The 18,213-nt window shown below is 38.1% G+C and overlaps 1 protein-coding gene and 1 pseudogene across 1 annotated transcript; one reads left to right on the top strand and one right to left on the bottom strand.

Annotated features, from left to right (window-relative positions):
* Positions 1 to 187: 187 nt before the first annotated feature.
* LOC141836027 (auxin-responsive protein IAA17-like) lies at positions 188 to 3,234 on the bottom strand (annotated as a pseudogene).
* A 715-nt stretch (positions 3,235 to 3,949) lies between these two features.
* Positions 3,950 to 5,748, top strand: LOC141835821 (protein SAR DEFICIENT 1-like). Its single transcript, XM_074723198.1, has 6 exons — positions 3,950 to 3,963; positions 4,055 to 4,572; positions 4,657 to 4,817; positions 4,980 to 5,180; positions 5,271 to 5,367; positions 5,461 to 5,748. Exons 2-6 carry the CDS (start codon positions 4,092 to 4,094, stop codon positions 5,568 to 5,570), a joined length of 1,050 nt encoding a protein of 349 aa, XP_074579299.1. The 5' UTR covers positions 3,950 to 3,963; positions 4,055 to 4,091; the 3' UTR covers positions 5,571 to 5,748.
* The last annotated feature ends 12,465 nt before the right edge of the window (positions 5,749 to 18,213 follow it).

Consider the following 18,213-nt stretch of genomic DNA (forward strand, 5'->3'; position numbering starts at 1 on the left):
GTTGAAGTTTGTTTTTTCTTTCTACAGTCTGCAGTAGCCTATTGTTCTAGTTCATATGAGGGTGACAAAATTCAACTTCATGAAAGATTATCAGTATTAGGTTAATGCTGTCAACTTCATGAAAGACCTATATATGCAATCACATATAATTTTACACAATTTGATAGATACAATTTGTTAAATCTAACTATTTATGCTCACCAAGTCCAATTGCATCTGAACCCTTCATTATCCTCAACCTTCTGCAAGAGCCAGAGAACATCCTAAAATTTCAAATCAAAGGTAAAAAGAAAGTTGTCAAGAAATAAGTCAATGATGAAAGCTGGGGCAGAGAAGGGAAAAAGAAGAAAGAAAGGGGGATAATTTAGAGCAAGCTTAGGGGGGAAATAATTCTAATCAAACATTCGTATAATTAAAATAGGAAAAGAATACAAATGAAGAAGTTCCAAACTATATGGATAAATGAAAAATAATCAACATTAAAATGTCAATCTTTATTATTTTGAAAAAATAGCTACTGAAATCACATTTAAGAATTTGGCACTTACTCCCATGGCACATCCCCAACAAGCATCCAATCACCATCTTTGTCCTCATATGTGAGGACATATTCCGATTCACTCAAAATATCAGTCAACTTGCTCTCAGTTAATCCATCTTGTCCTGGTACTCCATGAGAATCATATTGGCCTGAAATAAACACAATTTTTTTTTTAAAAAAAAGGTAAAATCCTCCCCACAGCAACAGAATTTGGCAAGTGGAATTTTCTATTTAAGAAACTGACAAAAAATCAGACAAATTTTGCTTCAGCATGAAGAAATATGTTTTACATTTTTTCACCAAGTATAGCATTGTTGCTAATCTTTCAAATAAGTAAATTAAAAAGGTAAAAAAAATTGCTGTGTAAATTTCCATTTGATTTGGACATTACTAATTAATTACCATGGTTAAATTTAAATACAATTTATTCAACATCGAGCAAATGGTTTATACTCATGAACATTAAGAGAGGGTTTGAACTATCCAAAGCTCATGCTAGAGCTATTATTAACCATTTATTAGAGTTTGATCCAGATGAGGGAAAGAGAGAGCCCCAACCAACATGGAAAACAATGAATATAACAAGGATCACTATAAATATCAGTATGTCATGTGACACTAAATTCATATATGTACACATTCAGTATGTCAAATAATAAGGCAAATACAAATTTGTCATGGACTTTTGACTTCATCAACTGTTTGTAAAAGTAAAATGAAGAAAAGGAAAGATATTCAGAGAAATAATAGATCTTTAATTGAAGTAAATGATTATTTTCAAGTTAATGACATCCATATCAAAGTGCCAATATATTAATGCTAAAAACATGTTATGACATGAAGAAACCAATATTTAAGCAAATACAGTTCAAAGACAATAGGAATAGATGAGTTTCTTCCAGCAAGGACTCTGACTAATATGTTTATCAACGTATGGAACTAGGAAATGCCCAAATTAAATTAGAATGAACACATAACCAAAGGATTTTTTTTTGAGTTATATGAAGAAATTGAAGAAAAAAAGTCAAAGCTCACCGATGGTGAAGCCACTAAACATCTGCTCAAGTGCTGATGAAAATTCCTTATAGTTGCTATACAGTTTTAGATCAACTTTCCTAAGGTATGGTGCTCCATCCATGCTAACCTTCACGTAAAGGCATCCCAAGCCTTGTTTTCCTTCAGCATCTTCTTTGTTCTTTGATGGATTTGTAGCCATACTGTTCTTTCGGTAATTACGTATTGGTGGCCAACCTACAACCTGTGCCCTGTTACAGCTTATACTAATCATTTCACATCCTCGACAAATTTATACTAAAGTGGCTAAGTGAAAAATCTTGTTCAGTGATAGAGAGAGAGAGAGAAGCTACAAGCACAAACAGGTGATCTTTCTAAGCACAAACAGGTAGGGTAGAAAATTTCTCCAGAGTGTCTTTGTTTTTTTATGTTTTTGGACAAAGAAGCCAACAAAAAAGAAGTTTGTGAACAGTTCCCTTAATCATAGGAAAGTAAGTGGTAGTAGTAATTCAACCAGGCTTTGAATTATTGAGAGGTAAACAGAAACTAAAGCAAGCAATCAAAATGTCATTACACGAAGAAATTATGAAAAGTTCAGCAAGAACACCCAATTATTTCATAAGTGCAACAAAGTAAAAAATAAATAAATAAATCATAGCAAACATCAGACCAATGAAATATAAATAAAATAGCGAAGAACAGTCATCTAAGCGTCTAGTTAAAATATCTAAAAGAAAGTTCAAAGCATACATTTGTGAAAAACTTCGTCACAAAGTACTATAAGATCTTCTTCTTTGGGGAAATCGAATAAATATAATATACATTTAATAGAGAAAAACAACATCATCGTTTCTCAATTTAAACTCAAAACATCTGCCTAAAAAAAAGTAACGTTCTTGGCAAGAAGTGAAACCGACAAACAGGACGGAAGAAATATGATAAAAGATTGAAAAAATCTTCTCAAATTTCTTCGATCAAAGGACCCAGTAGAAGTCCGAGACACTTACTTTGCAGCGGGGGCGACGCCACGCTCACTTCCAACGGAATTCTCAACCTGGATGGCGTCCTTCCTCTCCTGAGCCACCGCCTTTGACACCGTGTCCTGGGCCGCATTCCCAGTCCGGGAAGCTTTCCGCCTCCGTTCTCCCCTCTGGAGGAGAAGAAGGCGCATCCTTTTTCAGCATCCACCTCAAATCCTGTCCCCCAGCAACAAGTCCCCACTTCCCGGCTCCGTCCATGGCGTCGGAGAACCCACGCTTGGCGCCGGATGCGGAAGAAGCTGGAGAAGAGGCCCGGCATCAACCCCCTCCAAAGTCCTTCCGGTCAGGCGATTTCGACCCTGGCGGACCCAACCTCAGCTCCGTCTCCTTCAAGTTGAGGACCCCATCCCCCGCGGCGGCTACCGCCGCGGAGGGGTGGAGATCCGAAAGGTTTTGAGCCTAAAACTGGATTATTGGTTTTACCTAATAATCAATAATGGATCTCTAAATAAGTTTTGATTTTATATATTGTGAATCTTGTGATTCAATCTGAATAAAAAATTATAACTCTTAAAGCTTGAATCCTTATGCATCAAGAGGTATCATAGAAATTTCAATAAACTCCAAAGGATCCATCGTCAGCTTCCAACCTACTTCTTGGAACCTTCTCAACGTTTTGTGAAAATACCCAGTCTCCATCTTTGCTCCTTTGTTATTCAATCGTTAGTTCACTCTTGACAATTGATCTACTACTTTCCAGATCTTATATTTCTTCCAATTAAGAGTTGTCTTTGTTCTCTGTTTTTGCGCCTTTTTAGTACTCTCTTCTCTAACAATATGGAGGCTAAGAGTCCTTGGAAGGCTTCTAATGGAGAGTCAGACGAGGAAAGATACCAATTCCCGAGGATGGATCCATGGTAAATCAGTTCTTCAAGATGCTTTTTCGAGTTCAACTCTTGATTTTGTTTCTTTTGTACATGTTTTCCATTTCATGATCTACTATGCGTACTTTTTTGATTTTGCGGTAAATTAGTTCTTCAAGATGTTTTTTCGAGTTCAACTCTTGATTTTGTTTCTTTTGTACATGTTTTCCCTTTCATGATATACTATGCGTACTTTTTTGATTTTGCGGTAAATTAGTTCTTCAAGATGCTTTTTCGAGATTATATTTTCCTTTTTCAATACTGTCATCTTTATTTATTGAAAATAAATAAATATATGTTAACAGGGACATAATCATAGGAGAGTTTACGATGGAGGACGACTACTATTGACAGAAATAGTAAAATCGTTTTCTGGTATGGAGATATCTTTATTTCTGGTCATTTTCTCGTGCTTTAGTCTAATGAAATTGGATCTTTATTTTTCTTTCCAGGAATTACAAAGGGAAAGGCAAAGGAGGAATTAAGAACGGAAGAGAAGGCTCAGGTAGAAGATATAAACTAATAAGGACTATTTTTGTTCCTTCTTTTAATTGTTTGTAACTTGAGATTTGTTTCCCTTAATATGTTATGTACAGACAAAAAATAGCATATTTAAGGTCTCTTCGTGATCCTATGGGGACGAAGGCCACGGGATCCTCATCCAGCTTGAAGCTTCACTTCAAAAATCATTTACCGGGGATGAATTATACACTAACTAATATTAAGGACAACAACAATGAACCACTCCAACTCATTCTCGCAGACGCCAACAACGTGGAAGCTTTGACCAATAATCTTCCATCTCTTAAAGTTGAACTAGTGGTGCTCGAGGGAGACTTCGATTCCAACGATGGAAACTGGAGCAGCCAAGAGTTTGAACGCAAAATGGTGAAGCCGCGGCCGGGAAAAAGGCCCCTCCTCGTCGGAAAGACTACTGCTTACCTACGAGATGGGTCTGTGGTCTTCCCCGCGATATCCTTTACAGACAACTCGAGTTGGGACAAGAGTGGGAACTTCAGGATCGGTGCTCGAGTTGTGCCAGGAAGTTACAAGGGACCAAGAATTAAAGAAGCCTTCACCGACCCTTTCAGGGTTAAGGACCGCAGAGGAAGAGGTAAGAATCCCACTCTATTTGTAAGGAGCAAAAAATATATTTGTTTAAATTGTTTGCAACAACAAATATGTTGCGTTTGTGAAGAATACGAGAAGCATGATCCGCCGGCTCTATCCGATGATGTGTGGCGGCTTGAGAAGATTCGCAAACGTGGCATATTCCACACCAATCTAGCATCTTATAATATTAACACGGTCCAAGATTTCTTGAAGCTACTCTTCATCGACGAACCCATGCTTCGGAGTGTAAAACTTTCTATTCTATTCTATTCATACAGGATATGCCTTAATTTAGTTTATAATTTTCAAATTAAATTTAAGTGATTTGATCAAAATTCTCTAAGATCCATACACAATAAGTGCTTACAGTCAAAATGCATGTGACTAGTTAAAATTCGTTTGCAACAGATTCTCGGAGGACGGATATCAGATCAAACATGGGTGACGATCACGAATCACGCAAAAAAATGCGTTATTGGGAACGGACTTTATCTGCACAGGGGAGACCAATTGAAAATCGTCGTTAACTCAGTTTGCCAGGTTGAGAAGATCATTCTACCCGATAATCGAGTTTTCACTCCAAATGAACTTAGTAGCAAAGCATACACAGTAAATTTCTCCCTCTGTTACTTGATCATTAATTATTCAGTTTCGCCCAGATTAAGATGCCGATGTAACTCTTTCTTAGCCATCGTGCAGGATCTAGTAAAGGACTTGGCTCGGGAAGCATACGAAAACTGGGATAGACTGGAGGAGTACCATGGACCTCCCAACACAGACATTCCTCTGCCATCAAGTAAAAATTAATTAGAAAATTATTATTGTGATTTGTGTCGAAGTTGTAGTTGTTAATTGTAGACTTCTAATATATATAATGTTGTCTTAGCAGATGCAGAAATGGCGCAAGGTGCAATGGACTCCTTACTGTTTGATCTTGGACAAGGCTGTGACTTTACTTTCCAGTCTCCTTTCGGTGATCCTATAGATCCGCTGCCCTGATTGCTTGCAAACTCACACAGCGAGTAGTAGGATTTAAAGTTGCTCTTTGTTTTACATTTTTGCTTTTGTTGAAAGGAAGATGGAATAAGTTGATGTGATCTCCATTTGAGTTTATAAAACACATGGAAGATTGTGCACTTACTAAGTTAATTGTGAGGAGACAAGGAAACGCTGTCGAGTCTGTTGTCAAATTTCAGATGCGGAAGCAATTGTCCTTCTTCAATATGGTTTGGATTTTTTTTTCTTTGGTACGTACAAGACTAAGTGTTGATTATAAGAGAAATTTGAGAGATTTCAAATAAGAATTAGAAAAAATAAATAAACAAGTGTAGTTAATTTGATTAGTTTTAATATATAATGGAGGTTAAAATATATAATTGATAAAAGGTACTCATAAAAAAAATAATTGATAAAAGGTCCCCGTTTGATAACAATCAAAATCTGTTCATTCATTTGATTATTTTCGATATAATGCACTGTTGACTGAAGCCGATGGATATTTTATATAATGTTTTGTTTCCTATTATTATCAAATATCTGTAGACTAACAGACATGGCCGTTGAAAATTGAGTGTTGGTGCAATCTTTGCCCCAAGTGCATTGAGTTTCAATGTTTGGCTAAACCATGTTTAAAGTTAGGCAATACTTGTGATCTAACATGTGTGATGCAAGTTTGCAGGAAAGTCCAAGCGTGGTCTTGGCAAAGGAAAGTCCAAGTGGGAAGTCTTGGCAAAGGAAAGTCCAAGGTTGAAGTCTTGGCAAAGAAAAGTCCAAGTGGGAAGTCTTGGCAAAAAAGTCCAAGTGGGAAGTCTTGGCAAGGAAAAGTCCAAGTGGGAAGTCTTGGCAAGGAAAAGTCCAAGTGGGAAGTCTTGAAAAGTCCAAGTGGGTAGCAAGGAAAAGTCCAAGTGGGTAGTCTTGGCAAGGAAAAGTCCAAGTGGGTAGTCTTGGCAAGGACTTGACATGACGAAGCTGATGGAAGCATCTCAGGCTAGTGCGAGGATGATGGAGCATCCAGGGAAGGCACGAGGCTATGGGAGGTGTTTGAAGGCCGAGGTCTAGGTCAAGAGAAGCTGAAATGGGATTTTTCAGCTTCACCAGTCGACTGGCCCTGCCAGCAGTCGACTGCTCATAAATCAGACGCACACAGAAAAATCAGTCGAGCCAGAGGAAGACAGGAGTCGACTGGGCAGTCGACTGGTGTATGGTGAGTCGACTGATGCCAGTCGACTGGTCTTGGAACAGTCGACTGATATTTGAACGTTGGAGAAAATTGGCAAGCATTTAATGCGCTTTAATGCGAGATTCTGTTGCCGATTGAAGGCATCAGTCGACTGGCCCTGCCAGCAGTCGACTGATGTTGAAGAATTATAAAAGAAGCCTGCACGAGATCAACTCAAGAATTCTGCCATTCTTTTATTCTTTAGTGCTTCTTTTGAGAACGTGTTGTTCTCTGATTCTTTGCTTTCTTCCTCTCCTCTTAAACATTATTTCATATCATTCTTGAGGAGATCGAAAGAGTTGTAAAGGTTTCTCCGCCTTCGAGGTTTTCGAGAAGGAGAAGATTCATAGTGCAGCGGGTGTGTGCGTGCGTGTGGATCCTTGGATTAGTCACCTCTGCGGAGGTGGATACCAAGTAAACAAACCGGGTTAGCGTTGATCTATTGTTTTCTCTATTATATTTTGCTTCCGCTAACACTCTTGCAGAGAAACAATCAAAGAAGAATCGAAAAACGCTATTCACCCCCCTCTAGCGAACCAACCGATCCTAACAAGTGGTATCAGAGCCCGGTACGTTTCGGAGGATCTAACAATCAACCGAAGCAACATATGGCGTTCCAAGAGGGTTATAGCACCGCACGACCACCGTACTTCGATGGAAACGACTTCGCCTACTGGAAAGGTAGGATGGAGTATTATTTGATGAATGACATTGAGAATTGGTTTAGCATTGTAGATGGGTTCGAGACACCCAAAGACACTGAGGGAAAAGCTATCCCTACAAAAGACTGGACGAAAGATGTGTGCAAGAAGGCACAGGCCAATGCTAAAGCCACAACGACTTTGCAATGTGGATTATCAAAAGAACAACTGAGCAAGGTCGGACCATTTAACTCGGCCAAAGAACTGTGGGAGAAACTCATCGAACTGAACGAGGGATCAACCGAATCTAGACGAGCCAAGAAGGATCTTTTGGTGAGTCAACTACAATCCTTCTCGATGAGATCCAATGAAACAGTAAGTCAGATGCATGGAAGATTCAAAGAAATAGTCAATGGCCTCCATGTCATCGGAGAAAAGATCGAGAACCGCGATCTTGTAAGGTACGTATTACAAGCCTTCCCGAGAACTACTTTATGGGCATCGATGGTAGATGCGTATAAAGTGTCAAGGGATTTATCTGTTGTTAAATTAGATGAATTATTTTGTGAACTACAATTGCATGAACAAGCTAATATGGGCACACAAGAGAAAGGTGTAGCTTTGATTGCAGATAAGGAGAAAAAGAAGAAGAAGAAAGAAAAGGAGGAGTCATCAGAGTCTGAGCAAGACTCTTCAGATAGCGATGAAGAATTGACATCAAAAGAGATGGCTCATTATGTGAAGAAAATGATGGGGAAATCCAAAAGATTTACCAAGAGGAACTTTAAGAAGACGTTCACGCCATCTCAAGGTAATAATCAAAGTTCAAGTTTTGGTACTGATGTCACTTGCTATGAGTGCAACAGGAAAGGACATATAAGGCCAAATTGTCCAAACCTGAAGAAGAACGATGAATCAAAAGAGAAGAAGAAAAAGGACAAGAGCAAAAAGAAAGAAGTGATGGTGGCACAAGCCAAATGGGATGACTCAAGCAGTGAGTCCTCATCAGATGATGAAGAAGCCTGCCACATCACACGACATATGGCGCTCATGGCACGTAGAGATGAATCGGATACCTCAAGCAATGAAGCGTCTTCAAGTGAAGAAGAATCCTCCTCTAGCGAGGATGAGGTATTGGATAGTCGTAAACAGAAGTTACTTTTTCGTACTATGAACTATCTCAAGCATGCTTTAGAAAAATCAAAATCTAGAGTCAAGGCCTTAAAGGAAGAACTTAGGAAGGCTAGAACCGTTGCATGTGACCATAGTGACCTAGATGAAATAAATAAGGAAAATGCAAAATTAAAGGAAGAAAATGCAAAACTGAAGACATGTTTAGAAAAGTTCACATTAGGATCACAAAAACTTGATCTAATATTAAACAGTCAAAGAGCAGTTTATAACAAAGCTGGATTAGGCTATAGACCTAAGGAAGTGTCCTATATTTCCCTTGTAGGAAGACAATCTAGCAAACAAAACAATAAGGGAACACTAGCATGGGTACCTAAGAAATATCTTGCAAATGTTAGTGAATCTAGTTTCTGGATACCTAAAAAGGATGTTTTTCGTGTCATGTAGGTAAAAGAAAAGAAGGATGAAGGCATGTGGATTTTGGATAGCGGGTGTTCAAGCCACATGACCGGGGATATAGGTAAATTCACTAAAATCAAATACATGAAGAAGGGAAATGTGTCTTTTGGTAATAATGAAACATTAGAAATCATAGGAAAAGGAACCATTGCAGTGTCACCCACTATAACCATTCATAGAGTCCTATTAGTTAAGGGCATGAGTTTTAATCTGCTTAGTGTAAGCCAACTATGTGACTCAGGTTATCAAATTGACTTCCATGCTAACAAATGTTTGGTTAGGAAAATAGGAATGAACAACATCATACTAGAAGGACATAGGAAACAAAATTTATATTATGTGAATTTGGCACTTGCTACTAACTCTTCTGTTGAGTGTCTTATTTCACAAGAAGAAGCAGGATGGTTATGGCACAGAAGGCTTGGGCATGTCAACATGAAGACAATAGCAAAGGTGGCAAACAAAGAATTGGTGAAGGGACTGCCCAAACTCAAATATGTCAAGGACAAATTGTGTGATGCATGCCAAGAGGGTAAGCATTGTTGGTGCAAGATGCACTAAGATCTTGCCTAGAGTTTCGATGTTTGACAATACACCTAAGTCTGATCAGTTTGACCAAGGGTTGACCCAAACAGGATTTGATGTTTGGATGTGTGGAAGTGAGTGAAGTCTAGTCAGACGACTAGCGAGAAGTCCTAGTCGGTTAGACTAGGCAGTGGAAGTCCTGATCTGGACGATGGGGCAAGGGAAGTCCTAGTGAGTGAAGCTGGGCAAGGGAAAGTCCTAGTTGTAGGCTAGGCAAAGGGAAGTCCTGATTTGGAGGATCAGGCGAAAGTCTTGGCAGAGTCGAAGCACTAGGTGAAGTCTGCGACAAAAGCTGGTCTGGGTGACCGAGTCGCAGCAGAAGTCTGGGCTGGTCTGGGTGACCGAGTCGCAGCAGAAGTCTGGGTTGGTTAGAGAGAATCGAATCGCAGCACAAATCCTAGGGGCTGAGGACAGAGCCGAGCAAAAGTCCAACAAGTCAGGAGGACTTGGTTGGCATAAATTCTCCTGAGTGGAGTGGGTAAGGGCGCGTTCCCGGAGTGGAACAGGAGGCGTCAGACTAACCTAGGATTTCGGTAGAAATCCGAAGTTAGACCCACAAGGTAAGGCTTAGGATTGTTTGTATATTTGCATGTTTGTCTTGCAGGAACCAGGAGATGGAAGCAAGATGGAGAAAGCATAAGTGAAGCAAACAAAGTAAAGCCAAACCAACCAGTCCAGAGGATCTAGTCGACTGGAACTGGAAAAACCAGTCGACTGAAGGGCCAGTCGACTGAACTTGTAAACTCTAGTCGACTAGAAAGTGGATAAACGAGCGGGAAGAAGTTTTATCTGCCACGTCGGCTGGAGTCGACTCAGATCAGCTGGAGTCGACTCAGGAGCAGTATAAAAGGAGGTGAACGTGCAGAAAAAAGATCATTCAAGCCAAAAACTTCCATCCTCATCTAGTGGTGATTCTGAACGCGAACGGAGCCAAACACGTGCAATCGTGGAAGATACAGGAGGAGTGCGCGGCGCTCGGACTTCCAGATCGGTGGCTATTGTTTAGTGATTTTATTTTTACATATCTTTTCTGTTCTTATTTCATTGTTATGATTTACGGACTGTAAGACGGGTTTCTCCGCCTCCGAACGACGTTCGGAAAGGAGACCACTAGTGGACGGGCGCCTCCCGTGATTAGGCCTTGGACGTACTAACCCTGGGGGGTTGGGAACCAAGTAAAAATCCACGTGTCCTTTTTGTTGTGTTTCTAATATTCCGCTGCGAGTTTTTGATAGTTAACGAACGATTTTGAAAAAGCAACCACGCGCTATTCACCCCCCTCTAGCGCGTACACGATCCTACAATTGGTATCAGAGCCGGTGTGCTCTTGATTGGACTAACCGCCAAGGGAGCAAGACGGCAAAGATGGAGGGGGAGAAAGGTAATTTTAAAGTTCGTTTTAAAAATCATATAATATGTTTTAAGTGCAGGGAGAGAGGACACTATAAAAATAAGTGTCCTACTCGTAAAATTCGGACGGCACCACCGGCGGCAAAGGAGCAACCGATGCTAGGAGTCCGGAGGAACAAAGAGCACATCCAGTGCTTCAAGTGCCAAAAACGCGGCACTACAAGAATCGGTGCCCGGAGAGGAAGACGATGAAAAAGTCAGAATTGGGGGAAGCGATTCCGGTAAGTAGTTTAATTTTTGAAAATACCCTAGGATGCATGACCATGCTAGATTTACTGTTTCTATAAATTTAGATAATTTTTCTGTAAATTTAGAAAATTTAGAAAAAGTTAATTTGAACAAATCAAATTTAGATAAATTTAAAAATTTAGATAAGTTAAAAAAATTCTAATTTAGAAAATTTAGATAATTTGACAAATTCAAATTTGAACCATTCAAATTTGAAAAAGTCAAACTTGGATAAATTAGAAAATTTAAATTTAGATAAAAATTTGACTAATTCAAATTTGAACAATTTAAATTTGAAAAATTCAAACCTAGATAAGATAGATTTATCTAATTCAAATTTGAAAAAGTTAAATTTAGAAAAATTAAAAAATTTAAATAATTTGACTAAATCAAATTTGGATAATTCAAATTTGAAAAAGTCAGATGTAAAAATATTAGATAATAATTTAAATAATTCAAATTAGAATAATTCTAAATTAAATAAATTAAAAAATTCAAATGTAGATCCTAAAAACAAGAAAAATTCATCTAATCTTAATAAATTAATTAAAAATTTCAAATTAAATAATAATTTAACTAATTCAAATCTAACCCATTCAAATATTAAAAATTCAAATGCAATTAACCTATATTTATCTCAAATAAATAAAAACTTAGACCAAGTCTTTAACTCATTCAACCAAGATAAGGATGGTGTTAATGATTCAACTTTAAATAATTTAATAATTTCAAAAATTAATTCAGATTGGCGGTGATTCTGAACACGAATGGAGCCAAACACGTACAATTAGGGAAGATCCAGGAGGAGTGTGCGGCGCTCGGACTTCCAAATCGGCGGCTATTGTTTGGTGATATTATTTTTACATATCTTTTCTGTTCTTATTTCATTGTTATGATTTACGGACTGTAAGACGGGTTTCTCCACCTCCGAACGACGTTCGGAAAGGAGACCACTAGTGGACGGGCGTCTCTCGTGATTAGGCCTTGGACGTACTAACCCTGGAGGTTTGAGAACCAAGTAAAAATCCGTGTGTCCTTTTTGTTGTGTTTCTAATATTCCGCTGTGAGTTTTTGATAGTTAACGAATGATTTTGAAAAAGCAACCACGCGCTATTCACCCCCCTCTAGCGCGTACACGATCCTACAATTGGTATCAGAACCGGTGCGCTCTTGATTGGACTAACCGCCAAGGGAGCAAGACGGCAAAGATGGAAGGGGAGAAAGGTAATTTTAAAGTTCGTTTTAAAAATCATATAATATATTTTAAGTGCAGGGAGAGAGGACACTATAAAAATAAGTGTCTTACTCGTAAGACTCGAACGACACCACCGGCGGCAAAGGAGCAACCGATGCCAGGAGTCCGGAGGAACAAAGAGCACATCTAGTGCTTCAAGTGCCAAAAACGCGACCACTAAAGAATCGGTGCCTGAAGAGGAAGACGATGAAAAAGTCAGAATTGGGAGAAGCGATTCCGGTAAGTAGTTTAATTTATGAAAATACCACTAGGATGCATGACCATGCTAGATTTACTGTTTCTACAAATTTATATAATTTTTCTGTAAATTTAGAAAATTTTGCAAAAGTGAATTTGAACAAATCAAATTTAGATAAATTTAAAAACTTAGATAAGTTAAAAAATTCTAATTTAGAAAATTTAGATAATTTGACAAATTCAAATTTGAACCATTCAAATTTGAAAAAGTCAAACTTGGATAAATTAGAAAATTTAAATTTAGATAAAAATTTGACTAATTCAAATTTGAACAATTCAAATTTGAAAAATTCAAACCTAGATAAGATAGATTTATTTAATTCAAATTTGAAAAAGTCAAATTTGGAAAAATTAAAAAATTTAAATAATTTTAAATCAAATTTGGATAATTCAAATTTGAAAAAGTCAGATGTAAAAATATTAGATAATAATTTAAATAATTCAAATTAGAATAATTCTAAATTAAATAAATTAAAAAATTCAAATGTAGATCCTAAAAATAAGAAAAATTCATCTAATCTTAATAAATTAATTAAAAATTCTGAATTAAATAATAATTTAACTAATTCAAATCTAACCAATTCAAATACAATTAATCTAAATTTATCTCAAATAAATAAAAACTTAGATCCAGTCTTTAACTCATTTAACCAAGATAAGGATGTAGTTAATGATTTAACTTTAAATAATTTAATAATTTCAAAAATTAATTCAGATCGACAGTGATTCGAACGCGAACGGAGCCAAACATGTGCAATCGGGGAGATCCAGAAGGAGTACGCGGCGCTCGGACTTCCAGATCGGCGGCTATTGTTTGGTGATTTTAATTTTACATATCTTTTTTGTTCTTATTTCATTGTTATGATTTACGGACTGTAAGACGGATTTCTCCGCCTCCGAATGATGTTCGGAAAGGAGACCACTAGTGGACGGGCACCTCCCGTGATTAGGCCTTGGACGTTCTAACCCTGGGGGGTTGGGAACCAAGTAAAAAATCCGCGTGTCCTTTTTGTTGTGTTTCTAATATTCCGCTGCGAGTTTTTGATAGTTAACGAATGATTTTGAAAAAGCAACCACGTGCTATTCACCCCCCTCTAGCGCGTACACGATCTTACAAAGTTTGTTGCCAAGTTACAAAAAAACACATGACAACGGCCAGTAGCCGCGCCACCCGTGGTTCGCGGCCAGCGGCCACCAGCCGTCGCACGCGGCCAGCGGCACCCGCGGACAGTGGAATCCGCGGTCGGCGCTTTGATCCGGAGCTTGTGCGTCGAGCAAACGAGCAATGGAGGAAGAAAAGAAGGAGGAAACACATACCTGGCTTGGAGGCTGCCTTTGTTGAAGAAATCCGGCCAAAATAGAGCTTTTCTAGCTATTTCCGACGGCAACGTGAGTAGATCGCGCGAGAGAGGAGAAAACCCTAGATTGGGTAAGTGGGTATCGGGGCAGATTCAGTGGTTGGTTAAGTGCTGATTTTGATGACGAAAAAGTTTCATCGCAAAATTTGTCGTAGAATTTGTGACGAAACACGTTTTCATCGCAAAATTGGCGATGAAACACTGTTTCGTCACAGAAATCGTCGTCAAATTTTGTGACAAAACACCTTTTCATGGCAAAATTTTGTCAAATTTTAGTGAACATGTGGTTATCGGACCAGTCTAGGGTTTATATGTTAAATTTTGCGATGAAACGGGGTTTCGTCGTTAAATTCATCGCAAAATATGCGATGAAATATAAATTCATCGCAGAATTTGTGACGAAATAGGTTTTCTTCGCCAATTCTGCAACGAATTTAGCGATGAAACCCCATTTCGTCGTAAAATTTCATGCCGAACATGCGGTTATCGGGCTAGATTAGGGTTTGTATGTTGAATTTAGCGACGAACAGAGGGTTCATCGCTGATTTAGCGACGAACAACATTGTGCGTCACCAAATCTACGACGAACAGCGTGTTCATCATCAATTTGGCGAGAAACAACGTTGTTCGTTGCTAATTTGGAGACGAACAGCACTGTTTGTCACAAATTTGGTGATAAACTTTATGTTCATCGCCAAATTAGAAGATTTACCGTGTTTTTATGCCCAATTTGGCGACGAACAGCACTGTTCGTCGCAAATTTGACAACGAACTTTTTGTTCATCGCCAAATTAGAAGATTTACCACGTTTTGATGCCCACTTGGCGACGAATAAATTTTTCATGGTAAATTTGCGATGAATTTGATTTTCGTCGTAAATTTATGACGAATTTAGCAGCGAATTTTATTTTTGCAATGAAATTGGCGATAAAAATAATATGTTGCTAAATTAGCAACAAATTATTATTCGTCGTTGTTGGGATTGGTGCGTTCGCTAGAGGGGGTGAATAGAGATTCTTCGAATTTTCGGTGAAATAGTTAGTGGAAGCAAAATAATACGAAAATGAAGAACAATCACTAACCCGGTTTGTTTACTTGGTATCCACCTCTACGAGGTGACTAATCCAAGGATCCACACACAAAGACGACCTTTTTCACTATGAAAATCCTCCTTTTCGAAGCACGCTTCGAAGGTGGAGAAAACCCTCACAAACTGATCTCTTCCTTTCACAAGATTGATTAGTGAAGTATGGAGGAAGAGGAGAGCTTTACATATCCAAAGAATTGCCAGAGAAAATGAGAAAAAGAATTGTTAGTTTCTTCGGCGTCGTCTGCTCTTTTTATGCATTTCCTTACATTAGTCGACTACTCCAAGGGCCAGTCGACTGATGGGCTTCAACGGCTCTTTAATCTGCATTTAATTAGTCAGCTGTCACTCCAACGGTCGTCTAGCAGTCGACTGCACCATGAGCAGTCGACTGCTCCACTCGACTTATCTCTCTGTAAATTCTGTGTGTGCTTCTGATCAACCACCAGTCGACTGCACCATGAGCAGTTGACTGCTCCAGTCGATTGGTCAATTGATCAGTCGACTGATCAAGTTGAAACTCCCCTTCCAGCTTCTTCTTTAGCCTTTAACCTTGATGCAAGCCTTCAAACGCCTTCCACAAGCCTCGTGTCCTTCCTTGCACTAGCTTGAGACGTTTCCCTCAGCTTCGTTGTGCTAAGTCTTTCTTTGCCAAGAGGTCGCGCCTCCGAGACTTCATCCTTTGCCAAGAGGTCTCGCCTCCGGAATTTCACCTTTGCCAAGAGGCCGCCTCCGGGACTTCACCTTTGCCAAGAGCGCCTCCGGGACTTCACTATTTGCTAAGTCTTCATTCTTGGACTTTCCTGTGAACTCAATTCACACACGTTAGATCACCAATATTGCCTAACTTAAATTCATTTTAGCCAAACATTAAAATCCAAATCACTTGGGGCAAGATTGCACCAACAATCTCCCCCTTTTTGATATTTGACAAAAATTCATTTAAGTTAGGTCTTTAAAATAGTATGTATTAAATACCAACAATTTATTCTAGTGATAATGAATCAATACACATTAATAAGCATAATGAATCAATAAGCATGAACAACATTAGCATTAAATAATGAATAGCATTAAAACCTAACTTTAAACAATTCATTCCCCCCCCCCCCCCCCTTTTTGACAATCATCAAAAACATGAGAAGAATTAAAAACATATGGAATAAAAATCCAAGAGGGAGCTTAATTAGTCAAATTTACTAATTTTGGTATAGACTCCCCCTAAAATCTTACTCCCCCATGCACCAATAATTGGTTGTGGACATCAAAATTTGTCAACTGGTCAGTTGACTGATCAAGCTGAAACTCCCCTTCTAGCTTCTTCTTCAGCCCTTTGCCTTGACGCAAGCCTTCAAACGCCTTCCACAAGCCTCGTGCCCTTCCTTGCACTAGCTTGAGACGTTTTCCTCAGCTTAGTCATGCTAAGTCTTCCTTTGCCAAGAGGCCGCGCCTCTAGGACTTCATCCTTTGCCAAGAGGCCGCGCTTCCGGGACTTCACCTTTGCCAAGAAGTCGCGCCTCCGGGACTTCACCTTTGCTCCGGGACTTCACCTTTGCCAAGAGACCGCGCCTCCGGGACTTCACCATTTGCTAAGTATTCATTCCTGGACTTTCCTGTGAACTCAATTCACACACGTTAGATCACCAATATTGCCTAACTTAAACTCATTTTAGCCAAACATTAAAATCCAAATCACTTGGGACAAGATTGCACCAACAGTTGTAAATTTCATTGTAAATTTACGATGAAAGATAATTTTGTCGCAAAATCTATTGCAAATTTACGACGAAAAATATTCGTCACAAAAATTCATCGCTAAATACCTATCTTTTTTTAGTGAAACAATATGAGGATCATGCTAAGACAAAGGCATTATTTTTGACGTACATCTTGAAATCAAATATCATATTGTCGCAGAACAATGCCTAGAGAAAAAAACACAAGTCAATAAAATATATTTAGTTAGAGAGGAATGGAAATAAATGAAATGATGATCAAAATATCTATCAAAGCAACTCAAAAGAATTTATCTTATTGAACCACTTACAGTGCTCGGATGAACAGAACACCAGCCAGTATAACAAGTTCCCATTTAAAACATACCTAAATATAATAATAGACAGAAACAAAACATTCAACATAACATGGCAGAAAATGAACACTTTTTGACATGACAAGAAAATAAAATATCAAAATACCCAAATTTCTTCCATTTGGGACTATAGGAAGTTCCAAACCAGATAAAAAGAAAATTCATACCATATTGTGCATGTATTTATCCACCATACTCCAGACAATATAATCCTATATATGACAAGAGAAACACCAAAAATAATTCAACCTGCTAGCTTTCCTGAAGGTGTTCCTAGTTTTAATAAATTATTTCCAAACCCACCCTTTTTTCTTATCAGTTGGTTTAAGAATCTGAAATGAGCAAGTCAAAGTGTCATCTACACTCATCATAGCACCAGCATTATCAAATTCACCATAGTAGTTTAGAGCAGAGAATATTGTCATTAGCTGGCGTTTTGCAAAGAACACAAAGCCATCTTCCACAACCTAATAATAGATTAACACAAAATATCAACACAAGTTGTTCATGGAACACAGAAACCAAGAAGCCAACTACTAAAATTAGTCATTGTTCCATCATTCATTTGCTTCAATTAGTAGCCATATGTTCTCAGATCTAATTCTGAAGATAGTAAATTAAATATGAAGTGAAAAACATGCATGGCGCTATAACAAATAACAAAATCTAATTCTGAGATACAAGTTATGAGAGAAGAGAATAATATGCTTCAAAAGAATTTGGGAGAAAGGGTATTGATAGAAGAATGTTTAGTTTTTTCATATATTTTTAAAATTTTTGAATTTTATAAATTGATTCATATATCAAAGAGTAAAATACTGATATAAAAAAGAGGGATTTTTTTTAAAATTTTGTGTATATATACGTGTAAATTTTTATATGCTATTCCAAGTCCAATTACATAAGATAAATTAACTTTTAAACTTCTAAATCTAATATTT

The sequence above is a fragment of the Curcuma longa genome, chromosome 10 (assembly GCF_044706935.1).
Source record: "Curcuma longa cultivar G26 ecotype Majalengka, Jawa Barat chromosome 10, ITB_CL_G26_1.1, whole genome shotgun sequence".
Lineage (NCBI taxonomy): Eukaryota > Viridiplantae > Streptophyta > Magnoliopsida > Zingiberales > Zingiberaceae > Curcuma > Curcuma longa.

Bases quoted from the DNA above. Each gene is read 5' to 3' on its own strand.
- LOC141835821 (XM_074723198.1), top strand. From the start codon at position 4,092: ATGGGGACGAAGGCCACGGGATCCTCATCCAGCTTGAAGCTTCACTTC. The intron at 4,818-4,979 runs GTAAAACTTTCT...CGTTTGCAACAG, and splicing joins ACGAACCCATGCTTCGGAGT to ATTCTCGGAGGACGGATATC. The intron at 5,181-5,270 runs GTAAATTTCTCC...GCCATCGTGCAG, and splicing joins TTAGTAGCAAAGCATACACA to GATCTAGTAAAGGACTTGGC.